Here is a 21324-nt window from a genome sequence, read left to right on the forward strand (position 1 = left end):
CGAGTTTTATCGTATGTTTTTATGTGGAAGAGTTGTGCAACTAATTCAGTATGGCAAACAAGGGAGATAACCCTTGACTTGAATAGACAAATTATGGGTCCACCACCTCTAAACACACTATTTGGGAACATAATTTTGGCTGATATTATGTTTAAAATACATCCAGCACATTATTTGGATTTTTCGTAATTTTTGGAATTTATAAAAATTTAGCCATGACACGTAAGTGTGTAGTGTTGTTTTCACCTGAAATGTGTTGATTTAAAAGATCACCAAAGTAAACAAGCACTTTTTTTTTTTCACTATCTTATCAGTTCATAAAATAAAACATCTGGTACTTGTACAGTTTAATGAAGACATTAAAAAATGAAAATATTGAAAAAAAATTTATATTGTACCTACTCGTTATGGAATGAAGTTTCATGCAAAAAAATCACTTAATTTGATCAAATATTTTTTAAAAAAATTTTTTAAAGAGGAAAATCAAATTTTAATGAAATCGATCCTGTTGTAGCCATCTTGTTTTTAATGGATTATGAGGGGCAGGGGGCAGAGGAGATAACTCCAATCACTGTTTAAAGTTTGTCAAAATTTGTCGAGATTATTTTGAAACATGGGCAGAAAAAATACAAAGATAAATATTTTAGTTTTATTCAACAGAGAGAGAGTAAGAAAGAAAGAGAGAGTAAGAAAGTTAAAAAAAAAAAAAAAATGGAGAGAGAGAGAATGGAGAAAGTAAAGGAGAAAAGGTTTATTATTTTTCCAGATAAATATTTTAGTTTTATTTTCACTGATTTTACAGAGTTTTTTCTATGTCCTTTTTTTAAATACTTTTTTCATTTTGTGATTTGTTAATCAGTTTTTTGTTTAAAGGCACTCCCTCCTCGTTCCCAGAAATAGGCAAATGGGGATGATATGATCAATTTCATTAAAATTTGATTTTCCTCTGTAAAAAAAAAAAACAAAAAAAAAACTACTTGATCAAATTAAGTAATTTTTTTTTTTTGTATGGAATCTTCATTTCATAACGAGTACATACAATATAACTTTTTTTTTTTTTTCAATATTTTCATTTTTTAATGCCCTGATTAAACTACAAGTACCAAACATTTTTAGCCAATATTTTAGTAATTCCTTACAGGACTGCAGTTTTGTAACTACAGAAGATGAGAGTAAATAGCAACCAAAAATATGATCTGGTTTAACATTTCTGCATATTACAGGCGACTGCCAAAGTTTTTATTAACCTTTGGCAAGGTTCAAGAGAGGACAAGCAAAACGGAATGTTATAGTTTAGAAATATCTACACCAAAAAGAAAAAAAAAATCACAAACTAAATTTGATAAGCAAAAGAATTTACATGTTTTTTTGGTATAAAAATTGTCCATAAAAATAAACAAGTATTTAAATGAGGAATAAAAATACCAATGCTGATTTTTGTTTTCATTTCAAAGTTTTGCACAATGTCACCTCAAGAATTGTCCATTGCCGATTTGATGGGAGTTCCGGAGGATTATATCGCCAGGAAAGCTGGAGGCCAACGGGTGAAGCAAGTAAGTATATCTTTATATAGAAAGTTTGGTATGCGTGTATGTGTATATTTTTCAGTGTATAGGACTTATCGATATCTCCGTTCAGTCTCAAGAGACAATGGACACCCCTACAAGGGTATAACTGCATGTGTAATTGTGAGGCAAGGCCTGCGCAACTCTCGACCATACCTCTCCTGCTTGAGGGTTGCGCAACCCTCAACCATACTTTTCCTGCTTGGCTCAAGTGACAAAGAGAGGCCCAAGACTGACTGGAAATAATGCCGAGATAAGCTGAGAACAAATACGGCACCCATTTTAGTACTGACCAAACTGAACATTGCTTAACTTCAGTGATCTGTGTCAACGTGATATTGTCATATACAACATAGGACTTACTCCTAAATTAATTCGGTCCTGGATATGACCTTGAACTATATCCAGTGATGAGGCCCCAGCTTGTGGGCTTTGGGGAGTGTGGAGCCACCCTTTAATTACCATTGCTCCCAGGTCCACTCTGACCCGGAGTGGTAGTACCTGTTAGGGTTCCAACTATGGGTTAAATAGAAACCGACTTGAAAACAACAAATATATTCTATTAAAAATTTTTTCTTCAAAATCTTTGGATTCGGCATTAAATAACCTGAAAAGGGTTGATATGCCGTAAAACAAAAACAACCAACCAACCTAAATTAATTCAGTGGCGTGGCGCAGTGGTTAGAGGACTTGGAGAACTCAATTGTAAAAAGTGATATTCTCCTGGAGGTTGAAGGTTCAGAAGAACTTTGGAACACAAATGCTACGTATAAGCAATCCAAATGTGGGCTATATTTAGTTTAATTGAGTTTTGCGCAAACAGGGGGCTGGAAGCTCTTTGTGAAAGTTCAGATTAGAATGAATAATGTGGGTTATGTTTACGTTAATTTAGTTTTATGCAAAGGGAGAAAACAAAGTGTGGAAGCCCTTTGTGAAAATTTAGATATCTCTAACTTCTGTGAAATTTTTAGTCCAGACCTTGTGCTCCTGGGTCATGGATATGACCTTAAACTATATCCAGTGGTGAGGCCCCAGCTTGCGGACTTTGTGGAGTATGGAGCCACCCTTTTAATTGCCATTGCTCCCCGGTCCACTCTGACCCGGAGTGGCAGTACCTGTTAGGGTCCCAACTACAAATATATTAAAAAAATTTTCTTCAAAATCATTGGATTCAGCATTAAATTACCTGAAAAGGTTTGATATGCTGCAAAACAAAAACACCTGGTGCTCCTGTGACATTTACTTATTCTCTAAGCTCAATGAAAACCTTAGAGGTTGTTGTTATGAGACAATTGAGGAGATGAAAGAGGCTGTGACGAAGGTCATCGACATCAATTAACAAATATTCCCAAAATTTAAATTTCTTTAGAATATTTTAAAAGATTTTTAAGGGGCATAATGTCGACACAACCTGTAATTTGAAAATGTATATATTTCAGATTTGCATTGAATCAGGTCCATAGTCATCAGACAGCAATTAAACAAGATTCCTTAAATTTTGATTTCTTAAGACTCCTTAAGCTTATGCCTTAAATTTTAGACATTTTTTAGCATCAAAATCATGTAATGTGTTCTGATCAAAATTGGAATAAGGATTTTAGACATAAGGTTTAGCATTATTATATGTTGATTTTAATCTTTGTGCAGGGGGGGTGGAGATAAAAGTGGTGCCGAACTGTTCTGTTTGGAGAATTAATTTGACCTTTTTCTGGGATGAGTATTCTTTCTAATTATAATCTATGGTCGCCTTTTGCTAATCTTTCACAAAAAAAACACCCATTTAGCCAAAATCAATATCAATAATTTCCCCCACTCTCTATAACCTATAAACCTAAGCATGAATTCCATGAACAAAGCTTCTTTCCTAGAACTACCCGCCTGTGGAATTCTGTCCCGCTGTTCTGCTTTTCAGCTAACTACAATAGTCCACGAGGACCCGTGGCGCAGTGGTTAGAGTACTTGAAGAAATCAATTATAAAAAGTGATATTCTCCTGAAGGTTAGAGGTTCAATCCTCAGTGTGGGCGAAGTAAATAAAGGGTGCTGCTTGAAATTCCGTCCCAAATTCCCGAGTTCGACAAAAACATTCCTGAGTTCGACAAGATACGCCTGAAGAAGGTCGGAGGTTACATCGACCGAAACGTTTTGAAAATTACACCCAAGATGAGAACAGTAGTCCGATGAATCCAAATAATATGTACCATACTGTTGTCTTCAAGTCCAATGTAAACAAATTTTTGCTGAACCGTCCTTTTAAATAATCTAATTATACTTCCAGTATTAAGGATTACTATGCTATCATCCTAATGACTGCCATACACACATTAACCCTCATCCTCGAGTGGTCTCTGAACCTTGATAAGTGGTGATCTCTTTGTAAAACAAAATAATAATATAACTCCAATTTCTTGTTCCTCTTTGTAAAGTATTCAAAGCAAGAACTCTTCGTTTTAGAACCATTGAAAAGAACTTTTCATTCTTCTATGTGTCTAATATCAAACAAAGTTTCCATCTTTGAGACATTTTACTATGGCACTGCTTTCCTGCAAATTACAACATGATCATCTTAGAATACAATGTCAAGAAATTCTTGTCATAAACCATCATCCTCTTGTGATATTCTTCTGTTAGCTTAAGGATATGTTAAGTGCTGGTGGCGCAGATTTCGCACAGACTTGAAAAGTCCTTAAATATTGACTTTTGCATTTGAAAAGGCCTTATTTCTATTACTACCTTGAAAAATGCTTGAAAATATAGAAAATATCTTGAAAATGTCCTGTGTGACCCCGACGTGCGCGGCCCCGACAGATCGCCGACTCCCAACGTCGTGGCCCCGACAGATCGCCGACTCCCAACGTCGTGGCCCCGACAGATCGCCGACTCCCAACGTCGTGGCCCTGTCGGTGGGTCATTAGAATACGCCGACTGCCCCCCTGCAGAGGGTAAAAGCCCCTCAATGGGGGTCCTGGATATGACCTTAAACTATATCCAGTGGTGAGGCCCCAGCTTGTGGGCTTTGGGGAGTGTGGAGCCACCCTTTAATTACCATTGCTCCCAGGTCCACTCTGACCCGGAGTGGTAGTACCTGTTAGGGTTCCAACTATGGGTTAAATAGAAACCGACTTGAAAACAGCAAATATATTCTATTAAAAAATTTTTTCTTCAAAATCTTTGGATTCGGCATTAAATAACTCAAAAAGGGTTGATATGCCGTAAAACAAAAACAACCAACCAACCAACCAACCAACCCAATGTCGTGTATCGTGGATTTTTCGTTCGACCATTCCTCTTTTGGCCGGATCAGAATTTTCTCGCTGGCGACTGTCTATGGGAACACACACAGTTTTACAAAAGTAGAAATATAATAATTCGTGGAACAAAGAAAGGAAAAACACAAACGCCAATGTTTCACCTATAATTGCCTGTTGGTCTTGTGTGTGTGAGTGTGTGTGTGTGTCTTCTCCCCGTTCTATCGATGTTACGTTCGTCTCTACTTCTGTTTCACAGTCAACTCTAAAACTGCCCAACTTCCATCCACCGCGACGGGCATCTGGTTGTCAACTAACTATCTCCTCTACGTTGGTATCTGAGGTCCCCACCCCCACCCCGGCTACCGGAAGCGGCCCTTCCCTATTTTATTTATAGGTTTCTATTGTCCTGTCAACTCTAAAAAGCTCGATCTAAAGATACCTAGGGATTCATTGTTTGTTACTTCCTATCTATTGTTTCCTGTTCCTTTGTCTATTGCCCCTCCCCCTCTCAACACTTAATGACTCAAGTCCACCTAAGGCCCACTTTATAGTATCACACCTGGAGAGGCCTTAAAAATTGTATTTTTTATGTCCAGTAAAAATTTGTGCTGCAATAACATAATAAATATAACAAATAAAATCGAAATAAAGATTATGAAATTATTTTTTAAGCATTAATAAAGCATATATCTTTTTTAAATATTGAATATAAAGTCGAAATACGTTGTTCTGAAAATACATTGTATTATTGTGGATCCACGAGTTATGTTCCTTTATCATGAAACTACCAGATGTTACTCATATAATAGCATCAGGTAGTTTTGTGATAAAGGGACGTCACTCTTGTATCCACAATAATAGTGAAATTAAAAATTTAAAAGTACCTATTTACTATGCCTCCCCACGGGACAGATTTAGACACCAGGGTCGTTTTTTAACGTGGAGAAAAGGTACAAAAAATAAAAAATTGTCTCAGTCGTGAAGGATTTCTCCTCCACCGAAAGAGAACAAGAAATGGAAGTGCAGCATCTGAAGAACCACAGTGTAGACCAATCTATAGTTGTGAAAATAACAACATTTACTTGTGCTTGGTTGGTGGGGAATGTAAACAGGCATATTATAAATGAAAATGACTTTTCCTGGCTTTTTTTTTTTGTTCTCAAAGGAGTCACCATTTATTAAGGCCTGGAGGCCACTCGAGGATAAGGGTTAATGAGTGTACAGGAGTCAATGGAACAATATCGTAGTAATCGTTAGTAGTGGAAATTTGGTAAATTGGATGACTTAAAAGGGAACGGCTCATCAAGAACTTGTTTACATTGAACTTGAAGAGGATCATATTGTAGTCAGCTGGAAAAGCAGGCAAACGGAAGAGAGTTGTTGTCAATTATTAAGTTTTTTTTTTGTTAATTTTATCATTGTTTAGATATCAAATTTTGTTTTGAAAACTTGAATTTTGTCTGGAGAAGGCATTGAAAAACTTTTAAAAGCCTTGTAAATTCCTTGAAAACGAACATTGAAAATCTGTCATGGTGGTTTCGAGTTGAGTTCTATCATTAAGATCAGTTTGGCATGAGGTAATTTTTATGGAACTGTTGCTAGTCCTGAGATTATGAGCTATCTTTTTTGGTATTCCAATGACTCTGTAACAACAAGCCAAGTCAATCACTTTTTTGTTAAACACTGCGAGTGGAACACTGTTAACTTTTAATCAGCACTACCTGCATCACATGCACCATGTCGAATGGCGACACTTTCCTCTCAAACAAAGTATAATGTTTCCACTGCAAAATTAACGATTTTACTTTGTTATGTAGTGAGTGAAATCCGACAGTCGAAGAATTGAGATTTCATTAAAAAAACTTATAACTATTTACTTATGTCAATTAGAAAAAAAAACCCAATGTTATTTAGTTAATTATCATGTCGGAATTAGTTAAATATTTCTGAAATAATACATAAAGCACGTATTTCCATGATTCAACAGAAAAATGAATTCATCATTTTAGTTTTGCCATGGGTAATGTAAACACAAGGGAAATAACTCATAGTTTCAATTGCTCTAAGTTTTTTACAGTTTTCAAAAATGAATTACCTCCCCTGATAATATCTGCGCTCTTCAGTTATTATCTAAGCTAAAATTGCTAATATCTTTGAAAATTATTTTCATTAATAATTAATTTTCCACATTACCGTTTTTCATCATTTTTGGATATGTTCGTTACTGCGACATGACAATTCAGTAAATACCATTGGTTTTATTTGAAATTCAATATTTCACTTTTTGAATTTCGCTACATTTACGAAGAACCAAAAAACTGTCATCATCACAAGATACTTAGTTCTTTTCTAAATTCATTTTTCATTTTCTTTTGTCCAGTCTGTTGATGAATCAGTTGTTGAAAGGTTCTACCTGACGCTGATGCTGCATGAGGTTTGGAAACAGAACACAGTGTGGGAAGTTGCTTCAAAGTTTAATCAACCAAGGGGTTTTATCCAAAATCTTGTCACTAGCACCTGCACTTTTGCAACTTGTGTTTTACGTTTTTGTAAGGTAAGTTTGACTGGAGTAACCATGTCGGGTTTGTATTACTGTACACATAGATTCGAAAAAGTTCTCAAAAAACAAATATATAACAAATAAATGTTGTAAGATAAGTTACTTTTCTACCTAACTGGATATATTTTTCATGTTTTTATTCAATGTAACATGTTTATTCAGCTCGAAAAGCATACAGTGTTTACCGATGTATTGGAAAATTCAAAATGGCGCCCGACACTCTCTTTAACATGGTAAGTTCAGGAAAAGATGTTATAAATAATAAACTAGACAAAATACTGTTAGAAATTCGCTCATTATATTTTACCGTGACATAAGTTGACATATATTCGGTGTTTTTTTAATAGTATTTTGTCTAGTTTATTATTTATAACACCTTTTCCTAAACTTACCATGTTAAAGAGAGTGTCGAGCGCCATTTTGAATTTTCCAATACATCGGTAAACACTATATGTTTTTCGAGCTGAATAAACATGTTACATTGAATAAAAACACGGAAAATATATCCAGTTAGGTAGAAAAGTAACTTATTTTGCCTTTGATAACATTTATTTGTTATATATTTGTTTTTTTTTGACAACTTTTTCGAATCTATGTGTACAGTAATAGAAACCCACCATGTCATATGCCTCCAATAAGTTTACAGACTTTTTTTTTGCACAGGAATTTAAAATTGTTGTAAACTCTTGAAAATTCAGTATCTTATGAGATGACTGACCAATTTTTATGATTTTAGGTTCAAATGAACAGCTACAGTAGGAATTGGAAGACACGCTACTAAAGCCTGATTGTCATAATTGGTGAATTTCAGAAATGCAATCTGGACATAAGGACACTTTAGAAGAACTACGAAATGAAATTCTGTTTTAATCTTGGAAAAAATCCCACAAAAATGTATGGAATCCTTCAGACTACTTTTGGACCATCTTGCATGAATCGAACATCAGTTTTTGAGAGGCATAACAGATTATAGGGAAGCAGGGAGTCTGTGATGGATAATGAGAGGTGTCAGACTAGTAACAAAGTCAGAACACCAGAGTTGATTGGCCAAATAAAGAATTTCATAGAAAAGGACGGTCGTGTGTCTATAGAGACAATAAGTGGACAGTTTGATGTCAGTGTGGGAACTGTACATACAGTTATTTGCGAGGAACTGACGATACGGAAGATTTGCGTGAAGTTTGTCCCAAGGGTGCTCAGAGAAGATCAAAAAGAAAGACATTGTCATGACAGCAGGGAGATGGTTGGGTAGAACCCGCTATTCTTGATGCTCATGTGACCTGCGATGAAAGCTGGATCTACTGCTATGACCCAGAGGTCATAAGACAGAGTTCCCAGTGGAATTATGCTGGTTTTCCCAGACCCAAGAAAGCCAGACAGAGCAAATCCAACCAGAAACTTATTATGATCCCTTTTTTTGACAGTCAACAAGGAATACTGTTGAGGTTTTAAAGGAGTTCAGGAAGAGATTTTGTCGGAAGAGGCCGGCACTCTTCAAATTTAGGTCAGTGGCATATCCACCAGGACAATGCACCAGTCCACAGCTCCATGCTTTTCACGGACTATTTGACCAAGATTGGCATCAAGGCAGTTCCTCTCCCTCCCTATAGTCCAGACCTTGTGCTCCTGGGTCATGGATATGACCTTAAACTATGTCCAGTGGTGAGGCCCTAGCAGTGTCAGAAATTTCGTGAAAATAGTGAATAATTCCACCCCATCTTTCCAAGCTTATAACTCCTTGAAAAATGTAATTCAAGCCCTAATTTTATTTTTCAATTAAAGGAGCAAGGACCAAGGTTTTATTAAAAAAAACAAAAAAAAAACAATGTGTTTTTTTTTTTAAAAAAAAGGTTTTAAACTTCGGACTTTACAGGTAAATTTCTAAAAAAGCGATTTTTTTTTTGTTTTAAATTTGAATATATTATTTATTGACCTTTTCTCTTCAATTTGTGATATATAAAACTCCCCGACATAATTAATTATTTACTTTTTAATAGACATTTCAAAATGAGAGGCGTGAATTATTCGACCCCCTGTCTTTCCAAGCTTATAACTCCTCGAAAAATGTAATTCAAGCCCTAATTATTTTTTCAATTAAAGGAGCAAGGACCGAGGTTTCATTTAAAAAAAAAAAAAAGACAAAAAAAAGACAAAAAAAACAATGTGTTCTTATAAAATAAGGTTTTAAACTTCGGACTTTACAGGTAAATTTCTAAAAAAGCGATTTTTTTTTTGTTTTAAATTTGAATATATTATTTATTGACCTTTTCTCTTCAATTTGTGATATATAAAACTCCCCGACATAAATTAATTATTTACTTTTTAATAGACATTTCAAAATGGGTGACACTTGGGGGGGGGGGGCGTGAATTTAAAAAAAAACGTTTGTCTAAAATATTATATTCGGTTTATTGGAAAGAACATAAAATTTCACATTGACCCTGAAAATATCGTAAAAATAGAATCAATAGAAAAATTTTGATAGATTTTTAAAGTTTAAAAATTGAAAAATATTGAGTTCGGAAAATTCATGACTGTTTTTAAAAAAAAAAAAAAAATATTTCTATTACTTTTAAAACAACTGTAATAGTTTATTTTGGAAGTATAATCCATAAAGAAAATAAATAACCCACTTTTAACAGAGAAATTACGAGATTTTTATATTGTATTCGCAGTTTTGTGTTAGGGGTGTCAAAAATTCCTACAAAAATTCTGATACTGCTAGTGAGGCCCCAGCTTGCGGACTTTGTGGAGTATGGAGCCACCCTTTTAATTGGCATTGCTCCCCGGTCCACTCTGACCTAGAGTTGCAGTACCTGTTAGGGTCCCAACTACAAATATATTATATTAAAAATTTTTTCTTCAAAATCATTGGATTCAGCATTAAATTACCTGAAAAGGTTTGATATGCTGCAAAACAAAAACAACCTGGTGCTCCTGTGACATTTGCTTATTCCCTAAGCTCAATGAAAACCTTAGAGGTTGTCGTTATGAGATAATTGAGGAGATGAAAGAGGCTGTGACGAAGGTCATCGACATGCTCACACAAGAGGACTTTCATGGGCCTTCCAGGAGTTGTATGAATGGTACAACAAGTGCATTGCAGCTGGAGGAGATTACTTCAAAGGCGATTAGAGTTTCATGTGTGTACTATTAATAAAAGTGCCCATACAAAAAAAATAAGGCTGGAAACTTATTGAAGGCACCTCGTAGATGAGTTAGCCATTGTCTCGTAGATGAGTTAGCCATTGTCTGGAGTAAGCGATGTAGTGGTGTTGTGTGGACAAGCTTGAATAAATGTTCCCATAAAAAAATAATGATTTTTTATCAAATTTATTTTATTGCGGACCATTATCCTCATCTTTTTAGTTGTTTCACGACATTTGGCCTTCGTTAGGTTGTAACCGCAACGGGATAGGAATTACTGCCATCCATAGTTGTTGTCGTCTCACCACGTTTTGGCCAAGTAAGCATCTTCCCGGCTTTGGGTAGGATTGAAACCGCTATCTTCAGACAATGCTCCCCAGGAACTGTAGAGATTCAATGTCTGAATCCACTACGCCACGGGCCCCGAAGAGTGATCAAGGTTGGATTTTTTGGTCTAATATCAACATTTATTTTATTATCTGATATTCCATGGTCGGGTCCGTAGCGAATGGTATATATATACTATTTAATCGGAATTTAATGTTGAGATGAGTATTATTTATTAATTTATTTTATTGTGGACTATTATTCTCATCCTTTTTAGATGTTGTTTCATGACGTTTTGGGCAACTATTCTTCTCTGAATCTCCTAACTGCATCCTCAGTGATTACTGCCTTCCATAGTTGTTGTTGAATAGTTGGCCGAAAAATTATGTGCCTGGTAGTAGCCCACTACTTCAAAGGGGCACTTGCCTTGTTTGGGGTGAAAATTGAATAAAAAAAAAAAAGAAATTAACAAATACAAACGAATTTGTGACATAAACTTTCTCAAAGCACCAATACTAAATGAAGGTGTTTTGTCATACGTATGGGCAGAGTTCGCCACAACCGGGTATTATTTTCCTTCTACTAAATCTATGTTATTCAACGTTCGTTTTACTAAGACTTTTCCTGTATATTTTTATGTCGAAACATGCATGCAAACATAATCACTTCTTTCTGTGATTTCCTCATGTAAAAACCAAATTGGTGTACATTATTCTAACCAACACAAAGCCACCTTCTCTCACGCGGGCATGTATCTATTTATCTAGTTTTATCGTATGGTCTTCGCAGATACAGTTGTCTTTAGATATCGACTTATTGACTTAATTGCATCAATAATTGATTTTATTATGCCTTACTTTTCGCTTGGAACAACTGAATTTATGTTTACAAATTGAAAAATATATATATGATGATGCGATGATGATGATATATCTTCTATATATATAAAAGCCAAACGTCTGTGTGTATGTATGTATGTTTGTTTGTAACGCTAAAACTTTTGAAAGACGGAACCAAACTTGACAAATTTGGTATCATATCGAAGCCCCATCACCCGGATGACAAATATCGAAATTTCACGTCAAACGGACCACTAGAAGTTGGTCAACTGATCAGTTATCTTCGAGGGGGGGCCCAAAAACCTGTCATTATCTATATATATAAAAGACAAATGTTTGTTTGTAACGCTAAAACTTGAGATGAAAGATTCCTCTCCCCTAAGAATAAAACATATGTTCAATATCTGCTTTTGTTTTTTCATTGTTTATACGGTCCCGAGCAACGCCGGGTAGCCCTGCTAGTATATATATATATATATATTGTTATTTGTTATGTTCCACTTAAGTTAACAAATTTACCGAACTTCCATTACTATCGATTACTATATTGTCCTTTTGACTACTCTACACTCTTTAACCCTTATCCTTGAGTGGCCTATCGGCCTTGATAAGTGGTGACGTTTATGTAAAAAAAAAAAAAAAAAAAAAAAAAATTTACAAACAACCAAACTAAGTCGTGAAACAACAACTAAGAAAGATGAGGATAATAGTCCGCAATAAAAAAAAAAAAAAAATAATACTCATCTCAATAATAAATTCCGATGAAATAATATGACTTTTTTTTTGCCATCAAAAAAAAATGTCGTTATCACAAAAAATAACATGATGGATCTGTAGATGCCAATTCGGAGCGTGAATCCTGGTTTCAATTGTTATGTTTCCCATCCCCTCTTAGGGGATGTCTTCTGTCCTCCAAATCAAAATCAATTCAATTAAATCAACGTTTATAAAATACTGGATGTTCTTCTGGCATGCGTTCTTTGATTGATCCTGACAACTGAGGAAATGTAGCCCACAAACATGTTTTTTTCTCCCAAAATAAAAACCACAGTGACAAAAAACGGTTGAAGACAAGAAGTGGTTTATCGTCTTGTTGTTGCAAAATCACTGACCAATGGGGAGGAAGGAGACAATAATGTTGTATCACTGTGCTTGTTTTACAAGCACTTTAATGGAATGTGCTCCAATGAACTCTTAGAACTTGTGCCCTCTCTATGTAAATAACCCTGATGACCTCATCCATCAGCAAAATCTCACTCCTTCACTGGTGATGTCGAAAGGCTTTCTACTCTAATAGCTCCTTTCCTCAGACTGATAGCATTTGGAATTCCCTCCCTACTCCTTGTTTCTCTGACTGTACAAACTTGCAAAGATGCAAATGTAATGTGAACAAATATTTTGCTGCACATCTCCCCATTTAGGCTGCTTCGATAGGCATGGCCCGTCCCTGATTCTTAATAGTCCCTTATGTCTCCTCAGTAATACACGTTGTTTGGGGAGAACATAAGTAAAAAAAGGTTGCCAAAACATTGAACAACCTGCACAAGTGGGGCTATGTACAGGACGTTCGATACCCCTGCGGCACCGATGTGCAGACTGTCGCACACATCCTCACAGACTGTCCCCTAAGCAAGGCATACTCCTATATACATCTCTGTGTCTGTTTTACAAGCAGTTTAATTGAATGTCATCCGAAACATTTGTAGCATCTAACATCAATACTCCCGGCTAACTTGACAAGCAGCAAAATCCCACCCCTTCACTGTAGAGATCCTTAGATGCCAGAGAGCTTTCTTTTAATTTTTTCTTATTAATGAGTTCAATTTACGATAAAAGAAGGGGTACTATTTAAAATTGCCGCAAATCCTAACCTAACCCTAACCCTAACATCAATACTCCCGGCTAACTTGACAAGCAGCAAAATCCCACCCCTTCACTGTAGAGATCCTTAGATGCCAGAGAGCTTTCTTTTAATTTTTTCTTATTAATGAGTTCAATTTACGATAAAAGAAGGGGTACTATTTAAAATTGCCGCAAATCCTAACCTAACCCTAACCCTAACATCAATACTCCCGGCTAACTTGACAAGCAGCAAAATCCCACCCCTTCACTGTAGAGATCCTTAGATGCCAGAGAGCTTTCTTTTAATTTTTTCTTATTAATGAGTTCAATTTACGATAAAAGAAGGCGTACTATTTAAAATTGCCGCAAATCCTAACCTAACCCTAACCCTAACATCAATACTCCCGGCTAACTTGACAAGCAGCAAAATCCCACCCCTTCCTTGTCGAAGTCCCTAGATGCCAGAGAGCTTTCTACTTTAATAGTTTCTTCCCTTGAACTACCAGATTTTGGAATTACCTCCCTGTCTCCTGCTTCCTTAACTGTACTAACATCTAAGGCTTTAAATGTAATATGAACAGACGTTTTTTTTTTTGTTGTTTTTTTTTTTAAATTAAGGTACTACTGTTCTAATCTCGAAGGTTGTTCTCACAACATTTCAGTCAATATAACTTCTAAAATCCTGTATAGATTTTCGAGTCAGACAAGATACTCTTTGAAGAAGGTTGGATGTTGCATTAATCAAAATATTATGAGAATAACCTTCAAGAACAGAAATCTAAAGAAACCCTTTTTTTTTTTGTGAGTTCCACTGCACCTATTGACAATCTGCGGTTATTTCACCTGCTCTACATTTAGTCATTAAACTTTTGACATGATGATGACTTCCAATAATTATTTTATTTTCAGGAAATTAAGGAATTCTGGGTCTTCGAGGCACTACTTACACCATTCATTCAACAGTTGTCGTATAATGTTGTTGCCGACCTCCTTCCATTACTTGAAATTCCTGGAGTGAAAAAAGTAAGTTGTGCATCTTCTATATAATAAAGTAAAGTCATTCGGTTTGTCAGTTTTCATCATCACAATCTTGGCTGCTGTGGGCCTTTGTGTGTAGTCCGTGTTCATCTGGGATGTTGTGTGTTCTATGTGAGAAGTTGGCTGAACCCAGCCTGGGTGAATGTTACCTCAAATCAAAAGTCAAGTTAGTTTTTATCCTACAAAAGCATCGTTTGATTCTGGTTCATTAGTTATTCTTTGGCAAGGTTGGTGCATGTTCTTAGCAAGAAAAAAAATGTGATTTAATTTAAGAAATTATTTATCTGCTCAGAATAATTTTCAAAACTGATGCATTGTAGCAAAATAAAAATATCCTGCTTTTGTGTCTGCATGTGTACATTGTGGGTTAAACAACATAAAAGGATACAAGAGGTGTTCAATAAGTAACGTCCCTGACCCACTTCCAATTGACTGATCCAGTGTTTTTTTTGTTGTTGTTTTTTTACAAAGAAGTCAGCGCTTATTAAGGCCCAGAGGCCACTAGAGGATAATGGTTAATGAGTGTACAGTGGTCAAAGGGAACATGTCGTAGTCATCATTAGTAGTGGAAATTTGGTAAATTGGATTACTTAAGGGGATGGCTCATCACATTAGACTAGAAAACAACCATATTGTAGTCACTTGGAAAGCAGAAAAACGGAACAGAGTTCCTTCCACAGGCATGCAGTTCTAAGAAAGAAGCTTTGTTCATGGAATCTACATTTAGGTTTAGGCACAGATAAAGAGTGGGGGAAATTGTTGATAGTAGTTTCAGCTAGTGTTTTTCATGAAAGTCAGGACAGGGAGGGACCATAGACTGGAGCTCACACGAGCACTTGCCATGAAAATAACAGTAAAACAGAGAAGCTTGCAATGTCTCTTCTGAAGGAAAGAGGTTGCAGGGAAGAGAAAGGGACATCCCCCACTAGGCTACAAAGTCTATTTTGAACTCTGTCAAGGCAGAATAAGCTGCTTCTAGCAGCTCTTACCCAGATGTGGTAACAGTACTCTATCCTTGAACATACTTGGCTCTTATATAGATAGAGAATTGCATCAGTAGTGAGATATCTACTTGAGTGGTAGAACACTCCCACCATTTTTTCAGCAGCGGATTTGATGTATGTGTTCTATTTCAGATCAGGAGTAAAGGTCAAACCTATCAGTTTGTCAAAACATGAAACCTCCCCATAATGAGAGTCATTCATTTCAATTGATGCCAGACGGGGATCAGAGCGTTGACGATGGAAAGGTTGAAGCTTAATCTTAGATGCATTAAAGTTTTGCATTTGAAAAGACGCATGCTACAGAAGACTTTTGAAGAAATGAAAGAAATATATGGTAATGATGCCCCATCATCTCACATTGGAAAATACTGGCATCATGAATTCAAAAATGGCTGAAAATCTATGCAAACAGCTCCCAGGTATGGTCGCCCCTCTTCTTTTGTCATTCACGAGGCATCTATGATGAAATTTTAGACTGCTCAATAGACCTCACCTGACGCCTATGCACATCGTGTTGACTTTCTGGTTATCCTCCCGTTCATGCTGATGATTGTTTATTTTTTTGCTTCTAGGCCAGAGCCAATCAATTGTTTAATGCTGGCTACAAAACCATCGCATCAATAGCGAGTGCTGATACTGGAGACTTGGTAAGAACTATCGATCATGTATCGAGACGAGTTGCTCGGCAATTGGTGGCCTCAGCCAAGGCAAGTAACCATATTTTTGTGTTTGAAAATATTACATTTTTTTTGTTTTCTTGATTCTGCTTTTTGTCATCTTATCTTATATGTATTTGTGAGATGCATTGCTATTTAGGTCTAAGTCAGAAAATCCATCTGATTTAATTATATATATATATATATGAACAAATGATTAATAAAATATGTTAAAAGACATCTTGAAAAAGGGTTAAAAACATATTTAATTTTAAAAAAGGAAGCACAAGATAAGTGGATATTTCCTTTTCGGTTTTATTGAGCTTTTTATATCTGGCTGAGTTTATTTTACTTGTAAATATTAACTCTTTAATATTTATAATATGATTACCTTAGTAAACTTATTGTAACTTTTATTTTATATATATATATATATATATATATATATATATATATATATATATATATATATATATATATGAACAAATGATTAATAAAACATGTTAAAAGACATCTTGAAAAAGGGTTAAAAACATATTTAATTTTAAAAAAGGAAGCACAAGATAAGTGGATAGTCCTTAATCTGCGGAGTTTCAAAGAAATACTCTCCTTCTCATCAGAGGGCAGGAATTAGCAAAATGCGGGATCGGATTTTGCATATAAAAGTATTTAATGAAACTACAAGTAAGTCACAGATCTTACTTGGTTAAAAAAAAGGGTGAGGTTTTTTTTTTTTTTTTTTTTTTTTTTTTACACAGTGATCACCACTTATCAAGGCCCGGAAGCCACTCAGGGATAAGGGTTATTGTAAGTACATCACGTTAGTGAGGAGATTTTATGAAGTGTTTAATTAGGGGGGGCGGCTCATTAGGAATTTGTTAACATTAGACTTGAAGACATCCAAGTTGTAGTCCGGAGGGAAGCAGGCAGACGGAACAGAGTTCCACAGGCGTGCAGTTCTAAGAAAGGTAAGGGGAATATATATATATATATATATATATATATATAAAATAAAAATGGATTTTGGCTTTTTGGATTATTTTGGACCATCTTCCAATTACGTAATTTCCTTGGATTTTACTTGTGCAAATGGAAACTCAATTAACTTTCTTGGATATTTTTGGATTTTACCATCATTGGATTATTTACCTTTCACCAGACTATCCATTCACGTGTAATCACCTTTTTCTTCACCATATTCCCTCTGCTCCATTTTTTGTTATCAAGTAAGATCTTTGACTTACTTGTTATTTCATCAAATACTTTTGCATGCAAAATCCGATCCCGCATTTTGCTAATTCCTACCCTCTGTTGAGAAGGAAAGTATTTGTTCGAAACTCCGCGGATTAAGGACTATCCACTTATCAAGTGTTTCCTTTTCAGATTAAATATGTTTTTAACTCTTTTTCAAAGTGTTTTTTAACATGTTTTATTAACTGCTTGCTCCTATATATATATATATATATATATATTATTTGGATTCATCAGACTACTTTTCTCATCTTAAGTGTCATTTTCACAGTGTTTCATAATGATATATATATATATATATATATATATATATATATATATATAATAAATAGTGATATTTACACGTAGAAAAAAATAGGTTTAAAGCTCCCAATATTTGTACTAGAATTGTCCGCAAGGATTCATGGCGCATGGAAAAATCAATTGTAAAAGTGAAATATTTCTGATGGTTGGAGGTTCAATTCTCAGTGTGGCTGACCGAAATTACTTAGGACCTCTATCCAATTTCGGGTTTCGTTTGAATAGTCAAGTCGCTGCCTGATGATATCTGTTGTTTGATTGAAACAAGTGGCTATTTGTAGCAGCGGGATGTGAGCATGTTTATATAACAATAAACAAGTATTATCAGCTCTTTTTATTGAGCACTATCTAACAACCTCGTTGAATTCATTAGTCCATTACTTTTGAATATAAAAAAACCCGAGTATATATATATATATATATTATTTGGATTCGTCAGACTACTTTTCTCATCTTAAGTGTCATTTGCACAGTGTTTCATAATGATATATATATATATATATATATATATATATATATAATAAATAGTGATATTTACACCTAGAAAAAAATAGGTTTAAAGCTCCCAATATTTGTACTAGAATTGTCCGCAAGGATTCATGGCGCATGGAAAAATCAATTGTAAAAGTGAAATATTTCTGATGGTTGGAGGTTCAATTCTCAGTGTGGCTGACCGAAATTACTTAGGACCTCTATCCAATTTCGGGTTTCGTTTGAATAGTCAAGTCGCTGCCTGATGATATCTGTTGTTTGATTGAAACAAGTGGCTATTTGTAGCAGCGGGATGTGAGCATGTTTATATAACAATAAACAAGTATTATCAGCTCTTTTTATTGAGCACTATCTAACAACCTCGTTGAATTCATTAGTCCATTACTTTTGAATATAAAAAAACCCGAGTATATATATATATATTATTTGGATTCGTCAGACTACTTTTCTCATCTTAAGTGTCATTTGCACAGTGTTTCATAATGATATATATATATATATATATATATATATATATATATATATAATAAATAGTGATATTTACACCTAGAAAAAAATAGGTTTAAAGCTCCCAATATTTGTACTAGAATTGTCCGCAAGGATTCATGGCGCATGGAAAAATCAATTGTAAAAGTGAAATATTTCTGATGGTTGGAGGTTCAATTCTCAGTGTGGCTGACCGAAATTACTTAGGACCTCTATCCAATTTCGGGTTTCGTTTGAATAGTCAAGTCGCTGCCTGATGATATCTGTTGTTTGATTGAAACAAGTGGCTATTTGTAGCAGCGGGATGTGAGCATGTTTATATAACAATAAACAAGTATTATCAGCTCTTTTTATTGAGCACTATCTAACAACCTCGTTGAATTCATTAGTCCATTACTTTTGAATATAAAAAAACCCGAGTATATATATATATATTATTTGGATTCGTCAGACTACTTTTCTCATCTTAAGTGTCATTTGCACAGTGTTTCATAATGATATATATATATATATATATATATATATATATATATATAGTGATATTTACACGTAGAAAAAAATAGGTTTAAAGCTCCCAATATTTGTACTAGAATTGTCCGCAAGGATTCATGGCGCATGGAAAAATCAATTGTAAAAGTGAAATATTTCTGATGGTTGGAGGTTCAATTCTCAGTGTGACTGACCGAAATTACTTAGGACCTCTATCCAATTTCGGGTTTCGTTTGAATAGTCAAGTCGCTGCCTGATGATATCTGTTGTTTGATTGAAACAAGTGGCTATTTGTAGCAGCGGGATGTGAGCATGTTTATATAACAATAAACAAGTATTATCAGCTCTTTTTATTGAGCACTATCTAACAACCTCGTTGAATTCATTAGTCCATTACTTTTGAATATAAAAAAACCCGAGTATATATATATATATATATTATTTGGATTCGTCAGACTACTTTTCTCATCTTGAGTGTCATTTGCACAGTGTTTCATAATGATATATATATATATATATATATATATATATATATATAATAAATAGTGATATTTACACGTAGAAAAAAATAGGTTTAAAGCTCCCAATATTTGTACTAGAATTGTCCGCAAGGATTCATGGCGCATGGAAAAATCAATTGTAAAAGTGAAATATTTCTGATGGTTGGAGGTTCAATTCTCAGTGTGGCTGACCGAAATTACTTAGGACCTCTATCCAGTCATGGCTGATGGAACGTAAAGTAAATAAAGGGTTCTGTTCCAAATTCTGTCCAAATTCCCGAGTTCAACAGAAACATTTACCTGAAGAAGGTCTGAGGTTACATCATGACACTCAAGATTAGAACTGTAACACGAAGAGTCCAAATAACCCGAAGGCTGAGGAGTTTGAATGCTGAATTCTCAAGTACGGTGACCCTACTCGCCATGGCAGTTGAAAAGGTTTCGTATAACTGTTAAATAAAGTTGATTTAAAATGATTTAAATGAAATTTTAAATGTTTGTTCGACTAAATTATCCTTCTTTTTGCAGTTGATACTGGAGGAGAAGAAAGCGGCTTTGCTGGAGGAAATCGAAGAACTCGTCAGCGTTCCGTCCAAAATAGCTGATGAATCGCCCAAACAGGATGCAGTAATTCCGGACAAAGTTCTAGAAAACGAAGACCCAGAAATGAATTCTTCTTTTCCTTATGACGAGGATTTGGATTATATATAAGGACTAGCGGGGGGTACCCGGCGATGCCCAGGTGTTTTGAGGTGTGTGTGGTTTTGGGAAGTCCAAACTCCCAGGGGGGGGGGGGTAAATAAAAAAAAAAGTTTTGGTAGGTGAGTATGAGGATCGAACCCTTGAGGCAAAGTTGGAAATGAAAGTGTTAAAAAAAAAACGTGCGACGCTAACCACTGGGCCACTGCGACATACAACAGAACACGTTTGAATTTATTTATTTAACTATTAACAGTTGGTAGCAATAAAGGTTAACTCTGCTGCTTCTATTTGACCTAATTAATGAGGTCAAATAGAAGTCACGCAGTTAACTTGGGTTTGTTTACCCAACTTTGATTATTTTTTTCCCCAACAGATGTTGGGGAGGGGGAAACCAGCTCCCCATTTTCCAGACTGATTAGCAATTGTCTGATATAAGAGGACTTTGTCCCCACATTGATCAAAGCTGATTGCTTCTGGACGTTTCCCGGCGTGATGCCGAGAACATTGTTCGTTGTTAACTTTGAATTAGTTTAGCTTTTTATACGAAAAAGTCCCATCAACACGCGAGAAGCCAAAATAGCAATAATTTTGTAAAAGTCGATGTAAATAAATCTAGACGCTACGTGCGTTCCTAAATCCTAGATATTATTATCTAGGACCTATATAAACAGTTGTAAGCGATCGTAATGAACCCGGGACCGTCGGCGAAAAAAGCCTTTGTGAGACATACATGAAATGGTCACACAGGATTTGGATTATATATATAGACTAGCTCAGGGTACCCGGCGTTGCCCAGGTGTTTTTGGGTGTGTGTGAAAAAAAGAGGTGGGTTTGGAAAAAAAAACGAAGCTTTTCCGACGCGCAGTTGGAAAATAG

At 35.2% G+C, this 21324-nt stretch overlaps 1 protein-coding gene across 2 annotated transcripts in view; it reads left to right on the top strand.

Moving 5' to 3' along the window:
* The window catches only part of LOC145266915 (helicase POLQ-like), a 146914-nt gene extending 125889 nt beyond the window's left edge, over positions 1–21025 (top strand). For both annotated transcript variants that reach the window (XM_080122709.1, XM_080122708.1), the window contains exons 16-20: positions 1455–1553; positions 7196–7369; positions 14440–14553; positions 16145–16279; positions 20275–21025. In XM_080122709.1, the coding sequence (XP_079978835.1) occupies positions 1455–1553; positions 7196–7369; positions 14440–14553; positions 16145–16279; positions 20275–20457 (705 nt within the window). In that variant the 3' untranslated portion in view covers positions 20458–21025. The remainder of the gene's footprint in view (positions 1–1454; positions 1554–7195; positions 7370–14439; positions 14554–16144; positions 16280–20274) is intronic.
* The last annotated feature ends 299 nt before the right edge of the window (positions 21026–21324 follow it).

This window comes from Euprymna scolopes, chromosome 42 (genome assembly GCF_053919585.1).
Source record: "Euprymna scolopes isolate OS-2025 chromosome 42, ASM5391958v1, whole genome shotgun sequence".
NCBI classification, from domain to species: domain Eukaryota; kingdom Metazoa; phylum Mollusca; class Cephalopoda; order Sepiida; family Sepiolidae; genus Euprymna; species Euprymna scolopes.